General features: G+C 47.5%; 1 protein-coding gene across 4 annotated transcripts in view; it reads left to right on the plus strand.

The window, feature by feature from the left end:
- KIDINS220 (kinase D interacting substrate 220) overlaps positions 1–27110 on the plus strand; it is a 1499978-nt gene that overhangs the window by 592630 nt on the left and 880238 nt on the right. For all 4 annotated transcript variants that reach the window (XM_069606010.1, XM_069606012.1, XM_069606011.1 and 1 more), the window contains exon 14: positions 13256–13420. In XM_069606010.1, coding sequence (XP_069462111.1) covers positions 13256–13420 — 165 coding nt within the window. The remainder of the gene's footprint in view (positions 1–13255; positions 13421–27110) is intronic.

Genomic DNA, 27110 nt, shown 5'->3' on the forward strand with positions numbered 1-27110 from the left:
CCTAACTTGGTGGTCCATGGACTGCAACCTACGGATGGGCAAGCCCTTTCGGCCACCCTCTCTGCAGGCCCCCATCACCACAGACTCCTCGCTCGAGGGCTGGGGGAGCCACCCTGGTCCATGGCACCTGGACTCGACCGGAGCGGGAATACCACATCAATTGGTTGGAGCGGAACGCCATATGGCTAGCGCTCAGAGCATTCCTACCACTTCTCAAGGGCAAGGTTTTCCTAACTCCAGACAGACATCTCAACCAGCATGTACTACGTCAACAAGCAGGGGGGCACCAGATCCACTCCTCTGTACAGACTGGCGATCAGCATGTGGGAATGGGCCTTGGAAAACGAAATTTACCTCTCGGCAGTCCACCTCCCGGAGGCGGACAGGCTCAGCAGGCCCGGAGCGGACAATTACGAGAGGCAGCTAAACATCCTCGTTATTCAGGAGATCTTCAACAAGTGGGGTCGCCCCCAAGTGGATCTCTTTGCCACCTAGCACAACAAGAAGTGTCCCCAGTTCGCCTCCTGGCAGGGTCAGAGCCCCGGCTTTCTGGGTGACGCATTTCACCTACAGTGGACCGGCATGAAAACCTACACCTTTCCGCCTACCCTCCAGATCCATAGGTTAATTTGCAAGATCAAGGAGTCTCACCGACTCCTCATTGCTCTGATAGCTCCATGGTGGTCGACCAGGCCATGGTTTTCGGAACTACTCAGCCTCTCGGAGGTGCCCCCCATAACCTTCCGACGGGCCCAGCACATCTTCTGGCACAGCTGGGGGGCAGAATCATCCACCCCGCTCCAGGGAAACTAGCCCTCACAGCATGGTACCTGAGCGGGTAACGCTTCGGCACCTTAGCCTATCACGAGCCAATCTGGAGATCATACAGGGCACCAGGAGCAAGGTCACCAGGGCCCAGTACAAAAGCAAATGGACCATATTCTGCCACTGAGCAGACTCCAAGGGAATCAACCCCTTGGCCTGCAGTTTGGACGACGTGCTCTCCTTTTCGGCACACCTCGATCATTCAGGCGTACAGTTGGACACCTGCCACACATATCTTGCAGCCATTGGGGCTTACAGGAATTCGGAGGTAGGCATCTTTTCCTCCTCCAACCCTATAGTCAAGAAACATGTGACTGGTCTCGCTAGACTCTACCCACCTGTTAAGGAGACCGCACCCTGTGTGGGACATTAACATAGTCTTGGATGCCCTGGCTCACAAACCATTTGAGCCAATGGCGTCTGTGGACATTAGGCTGGTCACCATCAAGACGGCCTTACTAGTCGGTCTTACCTCGGCTCACAGTGCCAGCGAGTTCCAAGCGCTGGTTGCGTCTGAACTAAATACCACCTTTCACAAGGACAAGGTAGTCATGCAGACGTACCCAGCATTTCTGCCCAAGGTTCCATCTGCATTTCACTTGAACAAAGAAATAGTCCTTCCTACGTTCTTTCCCGATTCCAAGGACGAAGCACAGAGAGTGCTGCACTGCCTGGATGTCAGGCGTGCCCTAAATTTCTACTTGAACAGGACCTTCTGGAAGTTGGACACTCTGTTTGTCACTTTCGGAGGCTCGAGGCCAGGATATCAGGCCTCCAAGGCCTCCATATCCTGCTGGATGGTCTCTGCCATCAAGGAAGCGTACGAGGGCCAGCACAAGCCACTCTCGGCCAACATGCATGCCCACGCAGTCAGGGCCAAGGCAACGGCCATTGCATTCCAGCGCCATGTCCCTTGGCAAGTCATAAGGTTTTTTTTCTGGTGAAAAAGGTTCTGTCTTCCGTCCCTTGGGAGGGACGCCCATACAGTATGGAGGAAATGGGACTATGGACTAAGAGTATGTTAGTCACTACGATGAGTAAATTATAATTTCTGAGGCTTGTGGAATCTGCTTAGATCACATGCTGTGCATAGGCCGACATCTAGTGGAAGCTGCGGAGTATTACAGTTTGTTTTTCGAAAGTCGAAAATGGGCGTCGACACAGGCGTGCCAGTAATACTATCCCTAGTGTGACGTCCACTGTACCCAAGATCCCTCACGCGTGTAGGATCCTCAGATTGTTTTTTTCCGCCATACTGGTCGGAAGCATCTTGCGGAGTTCCCTGGCCTTAGCCATACTTTTGCTGTTATTATAATTTTAATTCTTATTCATTCCCTTCCCCACCCCAACGTCGACCCTCAACCTCGACGACGGCTGGAGAAGTCATCGACCGTCGACTGCTGCACGACGGATCTGGGCCTCGGTAGGCCGCTGGCCTCGGCCCGGGCCTAGTAGGCCGCTGGCCTCGGCCCTTACAAGTAGGGAGAGTGGGGGGTGGTACATACTCTTCACTCTTGATATATAGTTACATTTATATATATTCCTACACTTAGCAGCCCGCTGCCTTAAGGTGCGTATGGAGGGTACCCCTTTTCAATTCTGCCCCAAGTGCAATCGCAAATACCCTTGGGTCGACAGGCACGCCACGTGCAATCTCTGCTTGCCGAGGGATCACCCCGAAGCGAACTGCAGAGCGTGTAGTAGGTTTAAACCTAAGACACTTAAGGACCGTTCGACAAAGCGTTGGGCCCACCAAGCCAGGCAGGAGGCCATGGCAGCGGAGGGCGCCTTCAGCGATGGCAGCGACGCCGTACTTTCGGACGGCGAGGGCATTACGGCGTCGAAAGACAGCCGACGAGCGCAGGTCCCCGACCTCGGAAGGTCGTCCGGCAAGGCGGCTATGGGGAAGACCCCCGGCGACGCAAGCGCTACACACCTAACACACACTAAACACACTAAGACCAACCGGACCTCGACGACGTCGACTTCCCGGAAAGAGGCACAAAAAGAACGGTCCGACTCGGTGTCCTCTGGGCGCTCTCGATCGAGATCGCCTCACGACGCAAGGCAATCATCCACTCTTGCCAAGAGTGCCTCGCTACACACACTAACGGAAGTTCGATCGTCGGGAGACGAAGACGACTTCCACCCCCAGGCCGCGCTCCAAGATACCGAGACCGCGGTTAACACCAGTGAGGCCCCACGCCCGAAGCACACAGATACCTTTCCAGACCCTCGACGCCAGGCGTCGAAAGTCGCTGGGGCCCCCAAGGGACAGGGAAAACATTTTTCCACGCACGGAGAAGGGGGGAAACAGCGGAAAGCACAGCCTTCCACCCCTGTAAAGCCTAAGCAGACAAGCAAACACAAGTCTACCCTTGAAAATAAATCACCTGCTAAATTAATACCCTGTTCCAGGGAATGGTCCAGTGAAGACATAGACAGGGTTATGTCTAGGATGTCTTCCTTGGCTGATTTTTATGATAAGAACCCAGAACACTTTCTTTCATATAACCCTCAAGGGGCCACACCCTCAGGCTCCTCCGATCCTATCCCGCTAAGTAAAAAGCCCCGGGTCGAAAGACCTGAACCCTTCGAGGTTCAGCCTTACTCCACTCCATATTCTACTCCACTCCCCAGTTATCAGGGACAAGTTTTCCCTGAAGAGGACCAGGAGTTTGCAATTATGGAAGAACAAACCGGGACAGATTACTATGCAGAGGATGAGGACCTGGAGGAGGGAGAAGATGAGCAGGAAATTTACAGAGTAGATTCCCCAGTACAAAGCGAAGCCCCAGTTACTGACTCTCCAGTTGATAACCAGCCCCTCCTTAACGAGGTTCTCGCTCGAGCAGCGGAACACTTCCACATCGACACCCACGGTGTACAGGAGGAAAGGGACTTCGCGGAGGAGTTTGTAGGAGAGAGAAGACCGGTCGCTCAGACCATCCCTATCCTCAAATCCATCCAACGAAGAATAGATCCTTCCCTGGTGAATCCTAACCTCACCAGAGCTGTCAACCCCAGAATTGAAAAGATTTTCCGGGCAGCCCAGTCTGACCCTCTGTATATAAAGGGACATCTTAAACCAGATTCCCTAGTGGTGACCAACACTAGAAAGAGGGCTGGCACGCCCTTATCTTCATCAGAAGCTCCTCCCGACAAGGAGAGCAAAAAACTTTACGGGTTTGGCAGAAAGGTAGCCTCAACGTCCGCCTACCAAGCAAGGATTGCGAATTCCACCACCCTGTTGGCTAGTTACAATTGCCATCAATGGGAAGAAGTCGCGGCGCTCATTGCCTCTGCTCCAGAACCGTTAAAGGGCCAGCTGGCTCGGATCTCGGCAGAGGGGAGAGCCGTGTCTGGTTGCATTTTAAAAGCAACTTTCGACGCCGCTGACAACGCAGGGAGATTGATAGCAGAAGGTACTGTTATCAAGAGACATGCGTGGTTACGGCAGTCGGGATTCAAGACAGAAACCCAGGCTTCTTTAATAGACAAGCCAGTGGAACCCGACCTATTGTTTGGGAAAGCGGTCGAAGACGCACTTAAAAATGCCAAAGATGAATATGAGACTCTCAAATCCCTTGGCCAGCTTACCAACAAACCCCCTAACCAGAGGGGGAACAATAATTTTCGTCGCCCACGCGGCCAAAATTCACAAAGAGGCAACTATGCCCAGGGACAAGGTACACAATGGAATAACAACCAGCAGTCTACCCAGAGTTACGGCAGGGGTAACAAGAGAGGTCGTGGAAGAGGCAGAGGCAGCCCCAACAAGGGCGGTGGCACGCCTCCACCAAAACAGTGACGCTCAGTTCAGGGTCCCTTGCCACGCAACCCCAGTAGGGGGACGCATTTCCACCTTCACCCAGGCTTGGGAAGGGATCACCTCAGACAGATGGGTGCTGTCAACAGTATCCGCAGGATATTGTATAGAACTACTGCAGCGTCCCCGGAATCATCCTCCACGACAAAGAGTGCACTCCCTAGAGCATCAAAGGATCCTTCTCAAGGAGATCGCCATTCTGCTAGAAAAGGACGCGATAGAACTCGTCCCAGGACACCAGGTAAACAAGGGTATCTATTCAACTTACTTCCTTGTGCCAAAGAAAGATTTGACAATGCGCCCAGTATTGGACTTACGGCCTGCCAACAAATATGTCAAGCCCCAAAAATTCCGTATGACCACGCTACAAGAGGTAATCCCCCTCCTAAAAAAGGGGGATTACATGGCAACCTTGGATATGAAAGATGCTTATTTTCATATTTCCATGCTCCCAGCGCACAAAAAGTACTTGCGCTTCAAGGTGGACAGTCGCCACTACCAATTCAAGGTACTGCCCTTCGGGATAGCTTCAGCACCAAGGGTATTCACCAAGGTACTGGCGGTGGCGGCTGCACACCTACGCAGGGAAGCAATCCCGGTGTACCCTTATCTGGACGACTGGCTCATAACGGGGGAAACCCCAGGAATTTGCAGGTCAAACATTCAGAGGACTATCGACCTCCTCCACGAATTAGGCTTCTCCATCAACGAGAAAAAGTCAAGTCTGGTGCCAAGCACCTCAAAACAGTTTCTAGGAGCTATCCTAGATACTCAGAAAGGATTGACCTTCCCTTCGGAAGAGAGAATTCGGAATATACTTCTGCAAATTCCGCATTATCAGTCAGGTCAACAGATAACAGTACGCAAAGCTATGCGGTTACTGGGCATGATGGCGTCATGCATTTACCTGGTCCCCCACGCGCGTCTGCGCATGCGTCCCATGCAGGAATGGTTGGCGAAACAGTGGTCTCAGGCAAGTGGTCATTGGGACGATCTAGTGGTCGTTTCGCCAACACTCGTACAGAGCCTACACTGGTGGACAAGAGAGAATCTCGCAAAGGGGAAACCCTTTTACGATCCCGAAGTACAAGCCGTGGTGACTACAGATGCATGCCTGACTGGGTGGGGAGCTCACCATCTCCACCACACAGCTCAGGGTCTCTGGTCTCACTCAGTAGCCAAGAACCACATCAATCTGCTAGAGCTTCTGGCAGTATTCCGAGCGCTAAGGGCGTTCGAGCCCCATCTACTGAACTTGTCGGTGCAGATCAGGACGGACAGCACGACAGCCATGTTCTATCTGAACAAGCAAGGGGGGACTCGTTCGCCAAATCTGTCCAAGCTTGCCCAGAAAATATGGATATGGGCACTCAGACGGAACATCTTCCTGTCATCGCAACATGTTCCAGGGGAGCTCAATTCCCTAGCGGATGCTCTAAGCAGAAACTCCCTCCCAGAAGAACACGAATGGGTCCTTCACAGAGACGTAGTAGAAGATCTCTTCTCTCAGTGGGGTTTCCCCACTATAGACCTATTCGCCACAAGCGAAAACAAACAATGCCCAGGATTTGCATCCAGGTTCCCCCAGCCGGACTCCCAAGGGAATGCCCTGTGGATGAACTGGTCAGGGATGTTTGCGTACGCTTTTCCACCAACTCCTCTCATCAGGAAGGTGGTGTACAAGATGAACAAGGAATCTATGACGCTCATCCTAGTTGCTCCCATGTGGGCGAGACAACCATGGTTTCCACACCTACGCAGGATGGCGGTGTGCGAACCCATCAAACTCCCAGCCTGGTACAACCTACTGTCCCAGCAACAGGGTCAAACAGTGCATCAGGAACCCAACTCTATGAACCTAGCAGCATGGCTCCTGAAGTCATAGAGTTTGGACATCTCAAATTACCACAGAGGTGTATGGACATTCTAAAGGAGTCCAGGAAACCAAATACAAGGCACTGTTACTTTGATAAGTGGAAAAGATTCGTTATCTGGTGCCAGAATAAACAAATCAACCCGGTTGATTGCACTCCTTCCAACGTTGTGACATACATGCTCCACCTGCTGGATGCAGGGTTGGTTTTTAACTCGCTGAAAGTACACCTGGCAGCCCTCTCGGCTTACACCACATCCCATAACAAGGTCTCGTGGTGGAAAGTACCAGTGGTTAAAGCCTTCATGGAAGGAGTAAAGAGACTTCACCCTCCTATTTCGAACCCACCGCCAGGATGGGACCTCAACGTGGTGCTAGCTAAGCTCATGGGACCCCCATTCGAACCCATGCATAAAAGTAGTCTCAAACACCTGACTTATAAAACGGCCTTCTTAGTAGCCATTACCTCCATAAGAAGGGTCAGTGAAATTCAGGCTCTGTCAGTGCAGGATCCTTTCTTTACTATCCACAAGGACAAACTGGTTTTACGCACACACCCTAGGTTCTCACCTAAATTCATATCCAAGTTCCATGTAAACCAGTCCATCGAGCTTCCGGCTTTCTTCCAGAACCCGCAAAGCTCGGCTGAGGTGAAACTACACACCCTAGATGTGCGTAGGGCGGTCCTATACTATGTAAATAAAACCAGACCGCTAAGGAAAACAGATCAACTGTTTGTCTCCGTAGCTACAGGCAGAGAGGGGGATCGCGTCTCTAAGGGCGCTATCTCGAAGTGGATTATCAACTGTATACAGCTGTGTTACTCTCTTTCTGACAAGACTCTGCCTTTTACGCCAAGGGCCCACTCTACTAGAGGCATTGGTGCCACTCTGGCTTTCATTGCAAATGTTCCCCTCGACACCATTTGCAAAGCGGCTACTTGGAGCTCTATTCACACTTTTACTCAGCATTACTGCATTGACACTCATTCCAAGACAGATACACAAGTGGGACAAGCGGTTCTAAGACACCTGTTTGCTCATGACCCTTCTCACATCCCACCTCCTTCTTCTGGTACTGCTCGCTAATCTATGCACAGCATGTGATCTAAGCAGATTCCACAAGCCTCAGAAGGGATACATTACTCACCGTAATCGTATTTCTGATGCTTGTATCTGCTTAGATTCACATGCGACCCACCCTTCCTCCCCTCCGAGAGAAGGCGCATGATTGCTTGTAGTCTTACCTTTTCTGTCTATCTGCTTGGATTATCTGTACTCACGCTACTCCTCATGCTTCCTCATGTCAGAAAAAATACAATCTGAGGATCCTACACGCGTGAGGGATCTTGGGTACAGTGGACGTCACACTAGGGATAGTATTACTGGCACGCCTGTGTCGACGCCCATTTTCGACTTTCGAAAAACAAACTGTAATACTCCGCAGCTTCCACTAGATGTCGGCCTATGCACAGCATGTGAATCTAAGCAGATACAAGCATCAGAAATACGATTACGGTGAGTAATGTATCCCATATGCACTGTCTTACCACTCAGACTGGCAATGTGGCTAAAAACATTTTGAAGGCAAACTCCTTCACATGGTTATTAATCTTCCTGGATCAGCACCCGTTGATGCACTCAGACTGGAATATGGACAAACCGCCCTGATTACCACTTGGCATGTTCAGAGAACCTTAATGTACTTCAAACTGCTAGGGCCAAATCAAAACTCCAATGCCTTGCTACAACTATTGGGGAAAAACCTTGAATCAGGCGACAAAAAAAACTTCATTGCGGAACTGAAAATTCCAGCCACGTCACACCTTGATGCCATAAACTTGGAGGGCGATAGCTATCAAACTACGCCTAATTTTGAGAAGATAATAAAAAAACAAATCAGCACAGTGGGATTTAACTAAAATCGTCGTCAAACTTCATGAAGGGAGAAAGTATAATGTATATTTGCATCAGTTTCTGCCCAAACAAGCCACGCAGATACCCGCTAAGATTTTCTGAAAAGAACTAAAATGCTTTATTCTTTTGTTGAAGGCTGAATTTTCTCCCGACGATGGGACCTGTAGGAGCATGGCAAAACATCTCACTGCCTAAACGCATATGGCGTCTTTGCCGCTTAACAGTGGAAACTAGTCGCCATATATTGACTAACTGCACAGCACTTAAAACATGCTACCAAAACAGATACACAAAATATGTTGTCAACATCGAGGACACAGCCACAACCAATTTTGGGCAACCATATTCAGGACAGAGTCAATAGCTGTCACGGCAGCTGCCCTTGCAATATGGAATGGCTCTGCTAAAAGTTTCTGAGGCACTATAACATTTTTAGCCCTGATTTTAAATGACAGTAACAGAATGTAATGTTTTTGTGTTCTACCTTTTCTTTTTTTACCATTTTATCTAAAAATGTTTTCTTTTTCTCTTGTTCTATGTGCTTAAACTTTTCTATTTAACTAATGTTATGTTATTTGGCATTTATATAGCGCTCTATATATCATTGGTATGACCTGAAAGCGCTGCTATGTTGAACCCCCTCAGGGACCGTAGTCCAGGTCAGTTGAAAGAATAAGGTGTCGTAGGGTGCTTGGGTGCACCAGTTCTGTGTGCAGCTGATGTAATTGCCTGATGGTAGCTGCATCCTAGCATTAGGTGTGGTGTTATTGATATCAGTTGAATGTGTGCAGTCTGGCGGGTGGACACCAAGACTGGGTTCTGGCTGCGTTTGGCCTGTAGGACGCTTATGTGTGCAGATAGGTCAGTTTGTCATGGGATATAGCTGTGTTTTATTAGAATGATGAGGTGTTTATGGGGTAATGTTCGTATGTGAGCAGCTAGGCCAAAATTGATCGAGGCGTATAGGTGTATTCTAATTGAGTGATGGAATAGAAGTGATATGAGGTGAGAGTTGGAGTTGAGTTATGATCTAAAACATAGGTAAGTAATTACAGAGCTATCTCAGGTGGCCCTTTCTAGTTGTGAGTCGAGCGAGTCAGAGCAATTCTAATTGTGTAGCACATGCGAGTATGTCACAGTGCTATCTCAGGGGGTACTTCAAGATAGGAGCTAAAGTAGCTTTCTAGAAGTGAATCAATCTAACAGGAACAATTCCTAAGCGTGTTAATAAATCACAGCATCGTCACAGTGTGCATCCTCTATATTTGAATCAATGTAACAAGACCAATGCAACAAGTTTCAAAGTGTGCGACGCAGACTAGTAAATACACAGTACTATCACAGTGGGCACTTTCTAAGTTTGAGTCATGTGGGTTGATGTGAGCCTGTATTCACAGTTCTATCTAAGTGTGGCAAGGTTAGCATTCACAATTCAGTCTAGATGCGACGCAGGCTAATGTTCACAATTCTAACTAAATGTGGCCATTGCTAGCATTCACAATTCTGTCTGGATGCGGCGCAGGCTAATGCTCACAATTGATCAAAGTGTGGCATTACCAACATTTACAATTATGCCTGGCAAGCTATGTTGTGAGGTAAGGTAATGTAGAGTGGCAGGGCTTTCTGGAGTAGAGTAATTGCTCTATTCCCCTACCCATGCCACACTTACTCTGCTGGTTGAGGACTGGCCACTGGCTTCCCCTGCTGACACCTGCAGACACCATCTGTAGCCGCCTCTGTAGGAGCCACCCTTTGCATCGGGACCCTTAGCCACAGGGGCTGCCCTGTAGAGGTCAGTTATGGCCTAGGTGGAGAACCAATCAGGGACGGTGGATGGGCTGGGAGGCGGGAGGTGGAGGGAAGCAGGAAGGGTTTCAAATGGGGAGATGCGGGCACACGAGGGGCCTGTGGGTTGGCAAACAGTTTTTAAAATACAAATTTAGCCAAATGGGGGCTTGGGCAGCACAACACTCACCTGCTAGATAATGGAAAACGAGGTGAGTGGCACAAACGCGGGTCGCTAGACCCAGACAAAACACGGAAAATCAACCAATGAGGGACTGTGGGCGGGCTGGGAGGCGGGAGGTGGAGGGGAAGCAGGAAGGTTTTCAAATGGGGGAGATGCCAGCACACGTGAGGCCTGTGGGCTGGGAAACCATTTTTGAAATACAAATTTAGCCAAATGGGGGCTCGGCCAACACAACCTCACCTGCTAGATATTAGCAAAAGAGGTGAGCGGCACCAATAAATAAAATATATCAAGTTTCCGCTGAGCGGCGCTTAGCATTGATTATTTAGGAGTTCAGTTAACAACTCATTTCTCTGACTTGTTCAAAGCCAACTACCCAGTATTGTTACAGTAGATCAAGACCGACTTTATGAAATGGGGAACACAATCACTATCTCTATAGAGAAGGAAATCTTCCATAAAGATCAACTTTCTACCTAGGTTAATGTACATGGTCCAGGCACTCCATGTGGAAGTGCCAAGGCGTACATTGGAGAAACTCCATAGAGATCTGGTTGCTTTTATTTGGTGGAACTGTCCTAGAGTGGCTCTATCGACCCTTTATTGGTCTCGGCCGGGAGGTGGCTTAGCATTGCTGCACATTCTTGGATATTTTGAGGCCTACTAGTTAAGAATTCTGAGGGACTGGATAGATCCTACATCCCTGAAAGCGTCGAGACTTTTGAAGTAGCAGGTGACTGGGCGGCCCCTTAAAAAAATGCCATGGGTGACGCATAATATGAGACTCTTAAGAATGTATGATTTTCCGACTACAAGAATGACCCTTCGGGTGTGGGACAGTGTAAGACGTAGGCTGGGGTTGACCTCTTAACCGGGATCTGAAACACCTATACATTACAACCCGGAGTTCACTCCGGCTTATAGCAAGGACGCGTTTCAATCTTGGAGAGCTGGAGGATGCGAGTTTCTGGCACATATCTTTGAAGGGGGACAGATCAGGCCGCTTGAGTCCTGTAAAGAAGCCTTCGGGCTCCCCCAGACTGAGCGGTTTCACTACCTGCTGATTAGACACTGGCTCTGCAGAACAACAAAGCAGCGGCGATGAGACCATTGACACCCTTCAAGAAATTAATGTTCTCCCTTAAGTGTTCAGCAGGGCTTATTTCAGGTGTGTAAAAGTGTCTGGTGACAAGACTGAATGTGGGATGGCGGTCCTACACCGCGCCATGGCACAGGGAGCTGCGGGGGAGCTGTCGGAGGAGCAGTGGTTGCGGATTTGTGGAGGGACGGGCAGCTTAACGGTTAGCGGCCAAACCGCAGAGCAAAATTATAAGATGCTCTCGAGGTGGTATATTACCCCGGACAGAGAGGTGCATATGGGGAGAAGAGCGTCAGGCTGTGTTGGAGGGGCTTTGGGGGTTCTAGCACATTCCTGCACATCTGATGGGACTGCCCCAGGCTCTGTCCTTACTGGATAGAGATGGTGCTTCTCCTGCAAAGGGTGACAGGGATTGAGGTCCCTTGCTCTCCGGAGGAGTGCTTTCTGGGCAACGTGGATACCCGAGGGGAAAGGGGAGAACATCTTGGTGTGTCTTTTGTGGCAGATGTTCATCGTAACAAGGAATGATATTGTGGCTTTGTGGAGTTCCACAAGGATCCAGTCATCGGATTATCGGATGAATAGAATGTATGGACTCTTAATATGCGAAAAGGCAATGTACTCGTGAGGCATTTTCTTCAAAGTGGGGGAAAGGGCTTTTTGGAATACAGTAAGCTGATGAATGAAGACTAAACATGCACCACCAGGTTGAGAGCTTTGGGTTTACTAAATACCTCATAACTGGCACTGGGGAGGAATGACATGGGTCGGGGGCTTTTTGATGGAGTCAGTGGGAACAGTAGCACATAGTCATTGTGGACTTTTTAAATTTATTAAAAAATGTTATACTGTTGAAGTTGTACAATGTTGCTGTGGCCCTTGTACCGGAGCAGCTATTGCTTTGAGTTCAATTTGTGTTTGCTACCTTAAGTATGGTAACAATGCTGTTTCATGATGAATATCGTAGCAATGTATACATCTTGTCTAAACCTTTAATACAAAGATTTGAATACAAAAAATAAATTTAGGAAAACAAATGGCAAAAAGTGATATATTGTTCAACGGTCTCGAAACCCCTTTCCGCCCTGACCTGGATGAATACTTAACTAAATCACTTTAATTATTGTTTCTTCCAAGCCCAGTCTTTAACACATTGGCCTCATTACGGGTGTGGCCGTCCGGAAACAAGTGTGCCGGTAACATACCGGCACCCTTGTTTCCAGGCCGCCACACTACAAGTCTGCCTGCAGGGGTAATTGCGCCCGGCAGGTGTGACCCTGCCGGGTGCAACGGGCCCAGTAGGCAGAATTGTCACGGAAGCACCGGCACCGTTGGTAACAGTGCCAGTGCTTACAAGCCCCCATAGCCATGAAGTCCTATGGGACTCCACAGGAATGGGGACTTACCATATCCGACGTCTGACTTCCCGCGCTGCCAGGGCTTGTAATGTCCTGGTGGCACCGGGAAGTCAGGCGCTGGAAACAGTGTTTCGGGTACGGCGGCACCCGTTACTGCCAACATCGTAATGAGACCATTGTTATATCATCGTAAATTCACTTGTAAAACATTTTTGCCAGAACAGTGTCACTGTGATTAAAATACGTTTGGAAATATGTCACATTAAATGTACGGTTGTTTTCACTTACTCCTTGCTTGTTTTCACTTGCTCCTACAGTTTGTGTGTCATGGATGCAATTGCATGTGCACAGTAATATCAACTAATCTTGTACCTTTTCTTATATAGGACACTTATCTCCTACTGAATCGGATGGTGACATGCTGGGATATGATCTGTACAGTAGTGCCTTGGCTGATATACTGAGTGAGCCCACTATGCAGCCACCCATCTGTGTTGGCCTGTATGCACAGTGGGGCAGTGGCAAATCATTTCTTCTGAAAAAACTGGAAGGTAAGCCTAATTAATAAAATGGATTATCTGATAAATATATACATTTTCCAATCAGAGTTGCTTTTAATTAAAGTAGGAGTATTACTGCAGATGGATTGTATTTAGTTTGGTTACATACACATGTTAGGTAAGATGTTCGTAGCAATGATAAATCTTCCTAATCTGTGTCAACCCCAGAACTTTTTGCTTTACTGGTGGATTATTTTTCCTTATACCTCAGTGACTGCGAACCTTTTTCCACACTCGCAGAATATTTTACTCTTTTTATGGGTGTCCTGTTTAAGACTCTGCATAGTGTATTTTTAATTGTATCCTTTTTGACAACTTTTGGTATATACCTTTTTATTGTTGCAGGGTGGCCCTTGGGCCTCCCCTTTAACTTTCTCTGGGTAACCTTGTGAGAACTACAGTTCTCAAGGGTAGAAATCTTTGAATCCCTTTTACATTTTATCAGGTGCGACCAGCCCCCCCACCTCACCCCTCCACCTTATTGGAATGCTGGGGAGATACTGGGTATCCCCTTTCTCATTTTAAATGTAACATTTATGTTACAAGGACAAACTTACCTTTAATGGCTCGTGGCAGTGAACCTTTTAACTAAATCGGTACACCTTTACCGCGGGCTGTTTTCACCCATGGGTGCTCATTTTACCATAATTGCCTTGTTTTCTTTTTTTGCCATTTTAGTGTTCCTTGTCCTTTCTTGTTCCTTCCCCTGAACTACAGGGTGGGAAATTCCTTTGTGCTAACTTTATCTTCGGTGGGAATCCTGTGGATTCCACCCCAGGCTCATGAGTGTCTGTGAAGGCAGAAAGCGAGGGAAGAGTCCAAAACTCTGCAGCCCTTTGTCTTCCAGTCTGACTGCGAGAATTCAGTTAAAACTCGAAGGGTGACTGTCCTGAAAGGATTGCCAAACCCCCAAGTTTGAATGTTGCGTGGCTATTTGTTTGGCTGGGTTCCTGCATAAAAGTCAGATCCTGGAAGCTTTTTAGGTAAGAATTGGTGCAGTCCAACTGGTGTGGGACTACACAAGACTTATCTATTGATATTAGGTAACCAACCGTTTAATATAGGCCTGTACTGCACGGTGTGCAGTCATAATGTCGACATCAATAATGTCGACAGTCAAAATGTCGACAAATTAATGTCGAAAAACAATAATGTCGACAAACAAAAATGTCGACATTTTTCGATATTTTTTCGAAATTTAATTTAGTGTATGAATAAATAAATAAATATATATATATATATGATGTGTTGAGTATGAGGGGTGGTTGGGGGTGTGTGGGGGGGTGGCAGGGGGGTGTTGGGTGAGGGGGGGTTGGGGGGACCCCCCATAGTAAATACAATTTTTATTTATTTAATTATTGAATAAATAAATAAATAAATAATTGGTATGTGTTGAGTATGAGGGGTGAAAGGGTGGTTGGGGGGGTGTGGGGGGGTGGCAGGGGGGTGTTGGGTGAGGGGGGGTTGGGGGGGATCCCCCCCATAGTAAATGATCCTTTTTTAGGTTATTTATTTATTGAATAAATAAATAAATAAATAATTGGTATGTGTTGAGTATGAGGGGTGAAAGGGTGGTTGGGGGGTGTGGGGGGGGTGTTGGGTGAGGTGTTGATAGTTTTAAGGGTTTATAGTCATGTCAAAAAAAAAAGTCAACATTTTTTTTTCGAAAAAATGACTTTTTACATTATAAGTATAGGATGTCAACATTATTATTTTCGACATTTTTTTTCGACATTTTTGTCTGTCGACATTTTTTTTTCGACATTATGACTATAAACCTACTGCACAAGTTGGTAGTGTGACTCAGCAGCCAGGCTTATCATTAGAGGGGTAATGTCAACTGCAGAGCTGTACAATGAAATCAGTAAATACAGGTATCAAAGTAAACACTTACACACTAAAAGTTATATTGTAAATATGTATTTATATATAAGCAAAGATATTTAAAGCATTCTTTAGAAATCAGCAACTAATAGAAACATGAATGCCAAAAGTTAGGATTCAATTGTAACAGAAGCAATAAGGCAGGCAAGTCACTTTTCATGTGTTATACATCTTCCAGCACATAGAGTGACATCATTTGAAGTCATTAATAACACTTATTTGTGATCACCATTGCAATATTGAGTTATAAGGAGGGAAAGGTTATAGTTAGATCAGAACTTGCTTTGTAAAACAGATTCTCCGAGAGGGATGTAGGCAGTCTTTTATCTGAGCAATAATAGTGCTCAACAATTAAAACCTGTAAGGGAACACGCACTGCTCAGAAGGGGCCTTTAGGTAGCCAGGACAGCCAAAATCAATGGGCAGGTTCAAAGTTCTGATGCTCTTCTTAGAAAATGTTTTAGGAAAGTCAGTAGTTGAAATAGAAAATCACAGCAACTCAAGAGGTATCACCTTGAAGAAACATAAGCTGAAAGGCCAATGCAAGTGAGTTGAAGTCAACTCTAAAGAGGGTAAAATAGCACTCCCCAAGGTAGGAAGCACCACAAATGGCAAAAGGTTGATGTACCCCAAGCCGTACAGTACCTGTGAACTGAAAAATGTGTTCCAGCTGGATGTCTTCCTGTTGCAGTGTAGAAACCTTGTTCCTGGTCCTTGGTCGTGGTGACGAAAGGGAGGACGTCTGGTGGGCTCCTCTGGCAGCACTCGAGAGAGGGACTCGGCAGCAATGGATTCTCCTTGATCCAGCGTCTCTTTGTGGTTTTGGTGCCTTTTTCTCAGCACCAAAGAACAACGAACATCTCTGGTTAGATTTTACTTGATCCAGCCATCCTTGTCTCTGGTAAGGGGACTCTGGATGACGATTTCCTGCTTCTGTAGGATCCTCTGGATGTCCACAAAGTTTTGGCCGGATTCGCACTTCGGAAGACAAGGTATTCGATGATGGCCAGGGGCCCCTGGTTATTGGGATTCTGCAGCCTTAGTAAGTCACAGCAAGTCAGGGGTTGCGTCAAAATTAAGCTTGTCTTAAGTCTAGTTTGTCCCACCAGCCCAAGGGAGGAAGTCCTGTGCAGGTCTTCCCAGTCAAACAGGGTCAGCACAGCTGCAGAGCTTCACCGGGCACTTCGCATTCCAGGAGGGTGCTGCTGGTGTCTTCTTCATCTGATGTTGTCCTGCAGTGGTCGACTCTGCCCATAGTCCCAAAAACCTTGCCTTTTAAGCAAGTTCCCATTCATTCACAGCCCTAGGCTGTCATTCACCCAGCAGTGTGGCTGTCCTGCAGGACAGCCAGTCAGCCAATCGGAACTGGTTTCATTCAGGCACACCTAAAGACAAAGGACCAGAACGTTTCAGGACCCTCCCCCAATTCCTGCCTTTCCAGACACACTGCAGCCTGGGCGGGCTGAAGAGCTGACGCGCGCCAAAGGCAAAATACACAAAGGACTCAAACCCGATTGAAACAGAGTAAAAGCCCAGAAGACGCTAATGACAAGAAATGGCGCAAAAAATAAATCTGGGTGTAAGGCCCAAGCAGCACAGGAAACACCAGAAGCTGGCCAAGGAAGGATTAATGAGCCGGAAGAGGGTGGGATCAAGGAAGTCTGTGTGCCTTTTGGGTCCTTTTCTTTTCTCCGGGGGATTTAATGTGGCTGTTTTTCTTTGATTCCCCTCAGGAGGAGGTATGTGAGGCAGGGAAGGAGTCGTCGGTGTGGGCGCACTGAGACGTCGAGAAGACCAGCTGTGAGGGATGCGGAAAGAAGAGCGACAGAGGAGAGGCCGCAAGTTACGAGCCGCGTTGAAGGCTGCAGTTAAGGTTTGAAATTGGCAGAAGTTTGCGAGCGAAGGAAAGTAGCCGTACACAGGTTCAGCTTTGAGCAAAGCGTCATTTAGGCGCCTCAGTCTCCCGTGACATGACGGATTGATCAAAACCTGTGAGAAACTTCAATTAGGTGCCAGGTCTCCCATGACTATATAAATAAAACGAACAGTGTCAGAGGGCCTAGAAACAAGTCCAGTCTCACACTCCACAACCCTTAAAGGGAAAACTATGCAAAGGAATAAAGAACCAAGCCAACCTTCTATCAGGAGGGAAAAATAGACTTTGTTGCCCTGAAGAAGCTCAAGGACTATGACCGATCTTAAAAGAAATAAAGTTGGTGTGTTTATCGACTTGGTAGTCTGTCCTTACTATTCTCAAAGAGTTCACAGAGGGCAATTCTGGGAAAATGGTCACCCTTGGGTGCTGTAATGCAGCTGAGGATTCAGCCTGCAGATACATGGCACAAGGTAGTAAAAAAGAAACCACTGCCAATAGCCATTAAAGTGAGTTAGTGTAACAGAATGTTACATGAGGAGAAGGATAAAGGAGTTACTATGTAACCCCACAGCACTCCACATAAAGTGGTGTGTGCTGGACCCACAAAAGAAAAGGTAAGTAAGATAGGTGTTCTCTTACTATTCTTGGGAACAGTAGTTCACCCAAGAAAATGTATTTAAACAAGGCACCTATCAGTAGCACTGCACCAAAGGTGCTGTGTGGCAATGCAAAAAGCAGATGCCTATGGAGTTTACCCAACTCCATTAAACAGTAACAAACCCAAAAATCCTAGTCAGAAAAAACACATGAGTGAGAAAACAATGTCCACTCACTCGGGAGTTAAAATTAAAAAGCCCTGAGTGCAGCAAAAGAGCTGGAGGTCTGTAAGGTGAAAGTGAATTGGCACAGAAATGAAAATTCTCCCAAACAAAGCTGATGAAGTAGTTGACCACTGGAACCGAAGAGGAAGATGTAGAAACCGCAGCTGAGATGATTTCCAGCGACCCGAGAGCCCGCTTTGTACCCGGAGCCTGCTGCAGCCCTGTTAGGAAGAATTCAAAAAATGTGCTAATTCTCTCCACCTTAGAGACCCCCAGCAACATTGCTGGATTTTTTTAACCTGGACAGTGTGACCCTTTTCCCCACTCACTCATGTATTTTTGTGTGAGTTTTACCTCTGTGTTTCTTTTGGTTATGGAGTCTGACAAATTCCATAGGCATCATATTTTACAATTGTGTCACACAACACCTTTAGTGCAGTGACACAGGAAGTCGTTTAGATTTCCCAAGGTTTAAACACCTTCTCTGGGATAAACTACTGTTTCCCAGAGCAGTAAAGTGAAATTGACTTTACTTAGCATTTTACTTGCTAGACCCAGCACACCCTATCTTAGAATAGAGTGCTGGAGGGGTTACTTAGTGTCCCCTGTGTCTAAAGGCTCATGTAACACTGTGATGTTACCCTTACCTCACAAAATGGCTGGTGGCAGTGTTTTCGTTCCGAACTACAATGGTTTGCAATTACTGCAGCTGTTCGCAGCTCCGGTAATGTTAACCGCGGGAGCCATCTTTTTCAAAATGGCACAGAGCCATCTTTGACAAAATGGTCCCCGGTCTTCTTTTTTCACCATGTCTTTGTGGAAAGGTCCTTCTAGAGAGTTTCTCTGCGCGCCAAACCAGGTTTGGTCTCTTTGTTCATTTCGCCTTTGGTGGGTTTCAGGAGTGAAACCCGCCTCTGGCTTCAGAGTGTCTGGGGTAGGCAGGAAGTGAGGGAGGTGCATGAAACTCCCTGTGCTTAGTCTCCTAGGAGACCCAAACGCACTCTGTGGTGATTGGCTGGCTGACTGTCAGGCAAGGACAGCCACCCTGCTGGGTGAGTGACAGCTAGGCTGGAATGAATGGGAGAGAACTGAATAAAAGGCGAGTCTTTTGGCTTGGAAGGCAGAGTCGACCACTGGATGAAGAAACCGAAGAAACTGAAGAAGAGCTTGAAGAGGACACCTGCTGCAACTCCTGGTCCATTGGTTTGCTTGGTGAAGCCTGCTGCAGTGCCGAAACGCCAAGTTTGCATCGACCGAGAAGCCCCTGCAAGGACGACTTCTCCCTTTGAGTTGGTGGGACCAATCAACTCCAAAGTAAGCCACCTGGACAACCATCTCGGAGCTGGTTGAATTTCCTCAGAGTTGCTGCAGGAAACCGCATAGCCAGGGAGAGGGACACCAGATTGTGTGTGTTACTTTTAAGCTTGCCTAAAACATTTGGAAGATCCTCTGGACTCCCATGAAGCAGGACTGACCAAGCCTGAGCCCCCTCAGCAGAGTGCGGGACCCCAGAAGCAAGGACAGTCCACCTTGACAGCCAGGAATCGCGTTGTTGCTATTTGCGGTAGCTGAAGGCGAACAGCCACTGAAAGTGAAGTTTGCCGGTTGCGGGTTTTGGAAGTACCAGTGCATTGTAGGAGTCCCCCGACGTCCTCTCACTTGTCCCCACGACTGAGGCCCAGGAACAGTGAGGTCTGCACAGCTGCACAGGAACAGAAGACATCAGCTGCATCTTTTCTTCTTTACCAAGGTACTGTAGAACAAGTCTGAGAACTTACCTCTTACTGTAGAAGTGCTTGTAACTTCCGCAACTCACAAATCTAATCAGCTTGTGGCCCTACATTTGATTCTTCTTTTCATCAAAGACTCCTAAGAACCTGTGCAAAGACTTTTCCATTGACCTACCGGAAGTGCTTTATCCTATCCAAGACTTTTGCCCATTGACTTTGGCTTAGCCTGTTGAATTGAATGACTCTTCTAGTGAACTCTAAAAGTATCTGCACTGCTTAAGAATATTTGTGGTCTCTTGTGTTCTAATAACCTTTGCTTTTTACCAACTTTTAAAGAGTATTCTGAATGCCAACAGTAAGATACTAACGTCCCCAGCACCCTTGTTACTGAAGTCACCTGTGGGTGTGGGCCATCCCAAAAGGGTCTTGTCTGATTCAGAAACTCAAAGTGTACAGTATTGAAGTATATTTGTGTGTTACTATTCTATTGCTCCCTTCTGAAGAAGGCTTTATAACTGACTGATAAATTAATTAATAATTGTTTAAGCAAGAAATCTTGAGTGTAAGAGTTTATTTGAATACCTGTAACTGTGAATATTTGTGTAACTCCACTACAGCTCACATTTCCCCTCTTGAGATAAGCCTGGCTGCTCAGCACGCTACCAAAACGGTGTAGTACAAGCTTATAGCAACGGTTGGGTTGCCTATACCTGTAGTCATAGTTGTTTGTAGTGTTCCCAGAGGGTACTGCATTCAAACTTTGCCTAACCAGACCGTCTTCCGGTCGACCTGGGGACTCTGAAAACCACGACCCCGACCAAGAGCCTGGTGAGACCCTCTAGACTCAAGAAGACCAGCATTTTGAGCCATCCCATGTTGTGCTGCGACCTGCAGCAACTCTTCTCTTGTGATGAGGTCCTGTGTTGGCTGTGGTATTTTACCTAGCTTAAGCCTTTGTAATTTCTGTATAGCTTTCGGGTGTTTTCTGTGATTGGGAGGCAACTCATCCAGTTCACCTAGGGCCACTGCGGAATCCTCCTAGGGTGTCTTCTCTGAAGTCCCTGGACACTCGACTAACTTTAAAGTGAAATACTTACTTGTTTGAACAGTCTTCCTCTGGAACTATGACTTTGCCTGCAACTGAACCCTATCTCACCCTGCCTATAGCTGGCACCTAGACCACTAGGGTCCCGCTACTGCCTCTGAGTGAACTCATGCTATAGAATAAGTGAAGAATTGGATAAGAAAAGGGTTCTATCTTGAAATAAATAACAAGTGTGCAAAAGTTACTTACTTGTAAAAGATGTTGGTTGGAAACTTTTACTCCGAGAGTGCACAGTTACAACATTTCTTACTTACCTTGATTGTGTGTTGCACTATTCTGAAGAAAAGTGTATATAAGGTGAAGTTACTCACCTTTGCATTGGTTGTGCCTCTTCCCCAAATGTAATGCTGTTGGCTTTACTTTACTATTCCTGTTAGGATAGATGTATGAGTGCCCCCAGTTGGGCCTTGTTTCCCCTAACTTGCTGTTAGCCTGTTCAGAATAAGTCTGGCTTAGGTTATACTTACCTCTTACGTTGCCGGTTTTACTTACCTTGTGTTAGCCTTGTGCCATCCTAAAACAAGTTAGAGTTATTGCTTATCTCAATCTGTATGACACTGATCTAAAAAAGGAACTGTAATAGTAGATTACAACAGTAGGTCGTACCTGCCTAGAATAGCTGTGTGCCATTCCTGAATAGTGTTCCTTTAGGTGTAGCCGACCTTAGGTTACCTGGAGCATCCACAATTAGTGTAAAGAGTTCTTGCTCATCTTAGACTGTGTTCCACTGAGCTGAAAAGCAATTGTAATTGCATATTCCACCAACAAGGTCTTACTCACCTAGTGTAATTGTGTGTTATCACAAACGTGGTAGAGATATATATGCATGTTGGTTGGCTATGTCATTCATTGCTGAGTGTCACTGCATAACTGACCGGGTCTACTACCCTTGTATTACTGAAAGTAATCAGAAAGTGATCCATGGTCTTACCACCCCTAGAAATACTATTTTGTGTTCTAAATAAGGTATGTGCTTTGATCTGTGTATTTAAAGCATAGTGTTGTTTTTATAATGTGTTTGTGCTCTATGATAGTACTTACTTACCCATGAATCTCTTGGTCTGTTTGTATTTAAAATACACCCTTTATTTTTACAATACATGGTGTGTCAGTGTTTCTTTGGACCATATCTGTAATAAAATGTCATTATACTGATTCTACAGCCCTCCTCCCTCCTAAGATAAGCCTGGCTGCTCTGTCTACTCTACCATGACCTCAGTGGGTACAGCCTCATACTAAAATTGTATTCTTGTACTGTCTCAGTTGAATGGTTTTACTAAGCCCTTCGGCTTCAGAAAAACTGTCCTAACATCTTCCATGCAGGACATGCACGCGCCTGTGAGAGAGCTGGGAATGTGGTTGGAAGCTTGGAGGAGGCAGAGACAATCTAGTGTCAGGCTTGCTCAAGACCCTTCAGCCTTCGGAAGGCTTCAGTGAGACCACTGCATGTGTGAGGTGGGGATAGCAAGCCTTGTATACCCTAGGCACCTTTGGGATTTGTTTTGGAGTTCCGCCCAGCAAGTGAATATTCGGTCACTGATGGAGATATGTGGGAGGCCTTGGCTCATTGCCCGAGATACCTAGGAAGAAAAGTTACATGAGGGGGAAGGGCACATTGAGATACTACACACACATATGAGAGTGTGGAGCTGCACTTGCATTTGGCCTGAAAGTGATGTAAGCTCTGATGAGAAGCACGCTGAAATGAAGTGTATAATGGTGACTGCCAGCTAACCCTTGCCAGATGAGCTTTGTGAATAGTGCTGTATGGCACAAGACCCCAACCAGGCAAACTCATCCTGCGACATTGCCTTGTGGTTTGAAGCCTTCCCACCCTCACGAATAGAGGCCCCAGGTGTGTGGCAAATAATTGAGTCAAATGGCATTTACCAAAGGTGGGATTTGTGCTCCGTGGACTCAGAGTGTTAGGGAGAATTCTCATTTCTGTGCTAATTCCCTTCAACCTTAGAGACCCTGAGCTCTTTTGCTGGACTTTAGGACTTTGCATTTTTATCCTCGAGTGAGTGAGACCTTTTTCTCACTCATGCCTTTTGATCTGATTTGGATTCTGTATTTCCTTAGTTTTTAGCGTCTGACAAACTCAATAGGCTTCTGCTTTGTGTATGGTGACACACAGCACCTTCAGTGCAAAGTCCCAGAGAAATATTCTCTTAAGGTTTAAATACCTTTTCTTGGGTAAACTACTGTTCCCAAGAGTAGCAAAGTGAAATTGACTTTACTTACCTGTTTCTCCGATGTAGGTCCAGCACACCCCATCTTATGTGGAAGTGCTGGGGGGTTACTTGGTAGCCCCTTTTCCTACTCATGTAACATTTTTTATGTTGCCCTCACTACTTTAATTGGCTGGTGACAGTGGCTTAATTTTCTTACCATTGTGCTTTTCTACCGCAGGCTGAATCTTCAGCTGCAGTATAGCACCCATGGGTGACCATTGTGTCAAAATGGCCCTGTCTTCTTTTATCGTCATTTCTTGTTAGTGAGATCTATCTTGGGTTTTACTCTGCGTGCCAAACACGGTTTAATCCTTTTGTTTGTTTTGCATTTGGCGGGCTACAGTACTAAAACACACCCCTGACTCCAGTGTGTCTGGCAGGGCAGGAAGTGAGGAAGGTGCCCGAAACTCCCTGTCCTTAGTCTCCTTGGGTACCTGAATGCACCCAGTGCTGATTGGCTGGCTGGCTGGCTGGCTGGCTGTCCTTGCAGGACAGCCACCCTGCTGTGAGTGACAGCTAGGCTGTGCATGAATGGGAGAAACCGGCATAAAAGGCAGGGCTTTTTTGAACAGAAGGCAGTCAATGACTGGATGAAACATCCGACGAAGGAATCTTGAAGAGAAGCTTGCTGCACCCACCTGGACTGTTGAATTGCCCGGTGATGCCGTGCTGCAGTGCTGAAGCTCAATTCCGAATCGACTATAGAAGCCACGGAAAGGACGACTTCTTCCCTTGGGTTGGTGAGACCAACTAACCCCAAGACGAACTTTGCCGCAGGACCTTCCCCAACTGGCTGTACTTCTTTGCTGCTGCTGGAACCGAGCGCCAGGGGTCGAGACATCCGTAGTCAAGTGCCTCGTCTTTAAGCAGGACCAGAGCTCCAGGAAGATTCTGAGGACCCTCCCAAAGCATGACGACCCAAGACCGAGTCACCTCACCAGAATGCTGGATTCCAGAAGCAAGGGAAGCCCATCAATTGCCCATGATCCGCGGTGGTGCTATTTGCCGGTAGCTAAAACCGTGAAATGCAGCTGAACTGAAAAGAGCCTCTAGCCGCCGCCAACCTTCAAACTGCAGTGCAGGAGTCCTCCAGACATCCCCCCTCTTGTCCCCACGACTGAGGGCCATGAAACCAGGATCTGCAAGACTACAACCAGAACAGAAGCCAGCTGGATTACCTTCTTCAAACCTAAGATACTGTTCTGACTAAGGGGTACTTAACTCTTTTCTCTATTTTGAGACTTGCAGTAGCTGCTTTTTGCAGAGTTGATCTCAGCTCTGACTTTCACAAGCCTAACAGCTTATGGCCCAACAGTGATTTCTTACAGACTCTCTAACTTTGTGCAGGACTTTGTGTTATCTAAAGAAGTGCCTCAGCTCCATAGACATTGTTCAAATTGACTTTGGCTGTCCAGGCTCCCTGCAGTCTCTTCTGACCCATTGACTTTGATTCTAACTGTCCCTCCATAGGTGGTGCATAAGTTTAACTTTAAATGCCAATACTGTCCTAGTAATTGAAGTCAACTCTGGGTGCAGGAATTGTGTATGAAGCATCTCTAACGAGTATCTACTTGCTTATCTTAAATCTGAGATCTTAAATCTGAGAAAGTGTTATGAAGTGTATTTTTACTGTTGCATGTTGCCCTTTTTAAAGAAGGCTTATTTAAAACTAACCGTTAAATCATTTTTTTTCTAGAAAACCTAAAGTGTTATTTGAATACTTTTATGTGTGGATTTCGATGCTACAGCTCTACAACTCACATTTAACCCTCTTGAGATAAGTCTGGCTGCTCAGTCACTCTACCAACTTGTGTAGTACAGACCTATACCAATAGGTGGGTTACCTAATAGCAAGAGGACAAGACTGGTGTAGCCTCCCACAGGGTTACTGCATACAATCTTGCCCAACCCAGGGCCCATGAGCATGGAGTGTGGATAAGCTGTAAAGAGTCCTTTCTTGGATTTAAGTGACCAGTCAGTCCCCCCACATTGAATTGAATTGAATATGAAGATGATTGACATGGAAAACTCCACAACATCCAAAGATGACAGGTGGCAATGATCAGGGATATAAACAAGGCACTTGAAGAAATCCGAGCTATGGGAACTTAAATGACATCCTCCTTAACAGACATTAACCATTGAATGTATTACGTGGAGGAAAGAGTCACCAAGATGGAGTCTGAGAAATCAGTAGGAAAGACTAAAGATACTATCCCGGACCAGATACTTTTTGGGAATTGGAGAGGAAAGAAAAGGGGATGGTTAAAGGCGGAATAACATCTAAAACAGGGAATGCAGGTGTACACTGCGCTTCCTTGGCTTTCCGTAAAAAGGAGAGAGACTCTGTGAAGGATGTGCAGTGGCTTGTCCAAGATTTGATTAACCACATTTTTCAGGCCGAGGGTTGGAGAAAAGTAGTCGTGGATGGAGTGCCCAAAGGAATTGAGAACAGGTTTGGTGCAAGACCTGTAGTGATGAGATTCCACTACTATTGTGTTAAATAGGTGATTTTTCAAAAGCTGAGCCAAATGGGAAGTTGAATAAGGAGGTAGCAAAATATTCTCCAGCATGGGGTCTGGCATGGATTCACATGCTCATGAATATTCCCCGTCGTCAGGCTGGGAATCCTCGGTAAAGAAAAAATCAGTATCAGTTTCGTTTCTGATCTGTCTTTCCTAGTAGTAACCAATCACTGATCTCTGCGTCATACTGACCACAGCCAATGACTGCCCTCTACCTAAGCCCCGCCTCTGGCAGCCATCTTCAGATTTTTACCGCACGTTCAAGTGTTGGGAGTCCTCGTGCTTAGCTCTCGAGCTTTTACTGCGTGTTTCGCGCTTTTTCAGGTGAATTTTCACATTTTTTCGGTTAATCGAGCCTCTAAGCTCCACCGTTTCTACTCCCGTTAACGGCTACCCGTTGCGGGATTTTCCTACGCCCCTCAAGGGTGAAGATTTCGTCGAATCAACTTCTTGGAGGATTCCAGAAGATTCGCGGCCTACTTCGAGATGGCCCAGGATGCGAGTTCGTCGCCCGGACCCAAGCTGTTTCGCAGCTGCCCTGGATGCGGGCTGCAGAATGTGTTTAAGGAAGACGAACATTCGCGATGCCTCTACTGTCTTCATGGGGACAAGACTCATGTAGAGAAGGACTGCCAGTTCTGCAAGAACTTGTCGGAGCGGACCATGAGGGACCGTCGATCCCGTCTCGCAAGCTGGTTGGAGAAGGGCTCGACGGGTGAGAAGAAGAAAGGGTCCGAGCGGGCTTCTAAGTCCTGTGCGGGCGCCCTGGCGACGGGGGCCCAACACCAGGCCAAGTGCCGCGAGTCCGCTGGCTCCGGGAGCGCCAAAAGGTCGGGCTCTTCGGTCGCCAGGCAGGGCGCACCTTCCCCAGCGCCATCAACCACGAGCCAACGCTCCGGTTCGGGGAAGAGAAAGTCCGAGACCCCGGGTAAGCTTCGGGAGAAGCCCTGTCCGATCTCGGAAAAGGGGGAGCGAGGCGTCGCCCCTCCCCCGGAGGAGAAGGCCCGGGGGACGCACCTAAGGTGGTGAAGGCCCCTACCCAGCAGGCGAAGGCCTCTATCGAGGCTATCGCGGCGACTCTTGCCAAGCCGGCAGAGACACCGCCAGCGGAGACTGCCTCCGGGACTAGAGTTTCCCTGCCGCCAAGGAGGGAATCCTCTTTTCAGCCCATCGTCGTGGCCGCCATGATGGAAGAAGCGAGGGGGGGCACGGTGCCCTCCTCGAGCTCGGAGTCAGCCTCGGAGGAGGAACTGACCGAGGCCGTGAGGAACCTCGAAGACCAACGGGTGACTTTCGAGAAGGTTCGATCCCGTCAGGAAGATCCTCGGGAGATAACCGAGGAAGACGACGATGGTGAGGAAGAGCGGCCTTCCCTTCCGGCGCAGCCGGATCCTAGGCCTCAGGATGGCTCGGCGGCCATTTTGTCTGCCATCCAGTCCTTTTGCTCTGAGATAAGGACGAGATTCCCGTGGCCCAGGCCGGAGGACCCGCAACCCGGCCCGTCGG

This window comes from Ambystoma mexicanum, chromosome 4p (assembly GCF_040938575.1).
Source record: "Ambystoma mexicanum isolate Mex_15411 chromosome 4p, UKY_AmexF1_1, whole genome shotgun sequence".
Lineage (NCBI taxonomy): Eukaryota > Metazoa > Chordata > Amphibia > Caudata > Ambystomatidae > Ambystoma > Ambystoma mexicanum.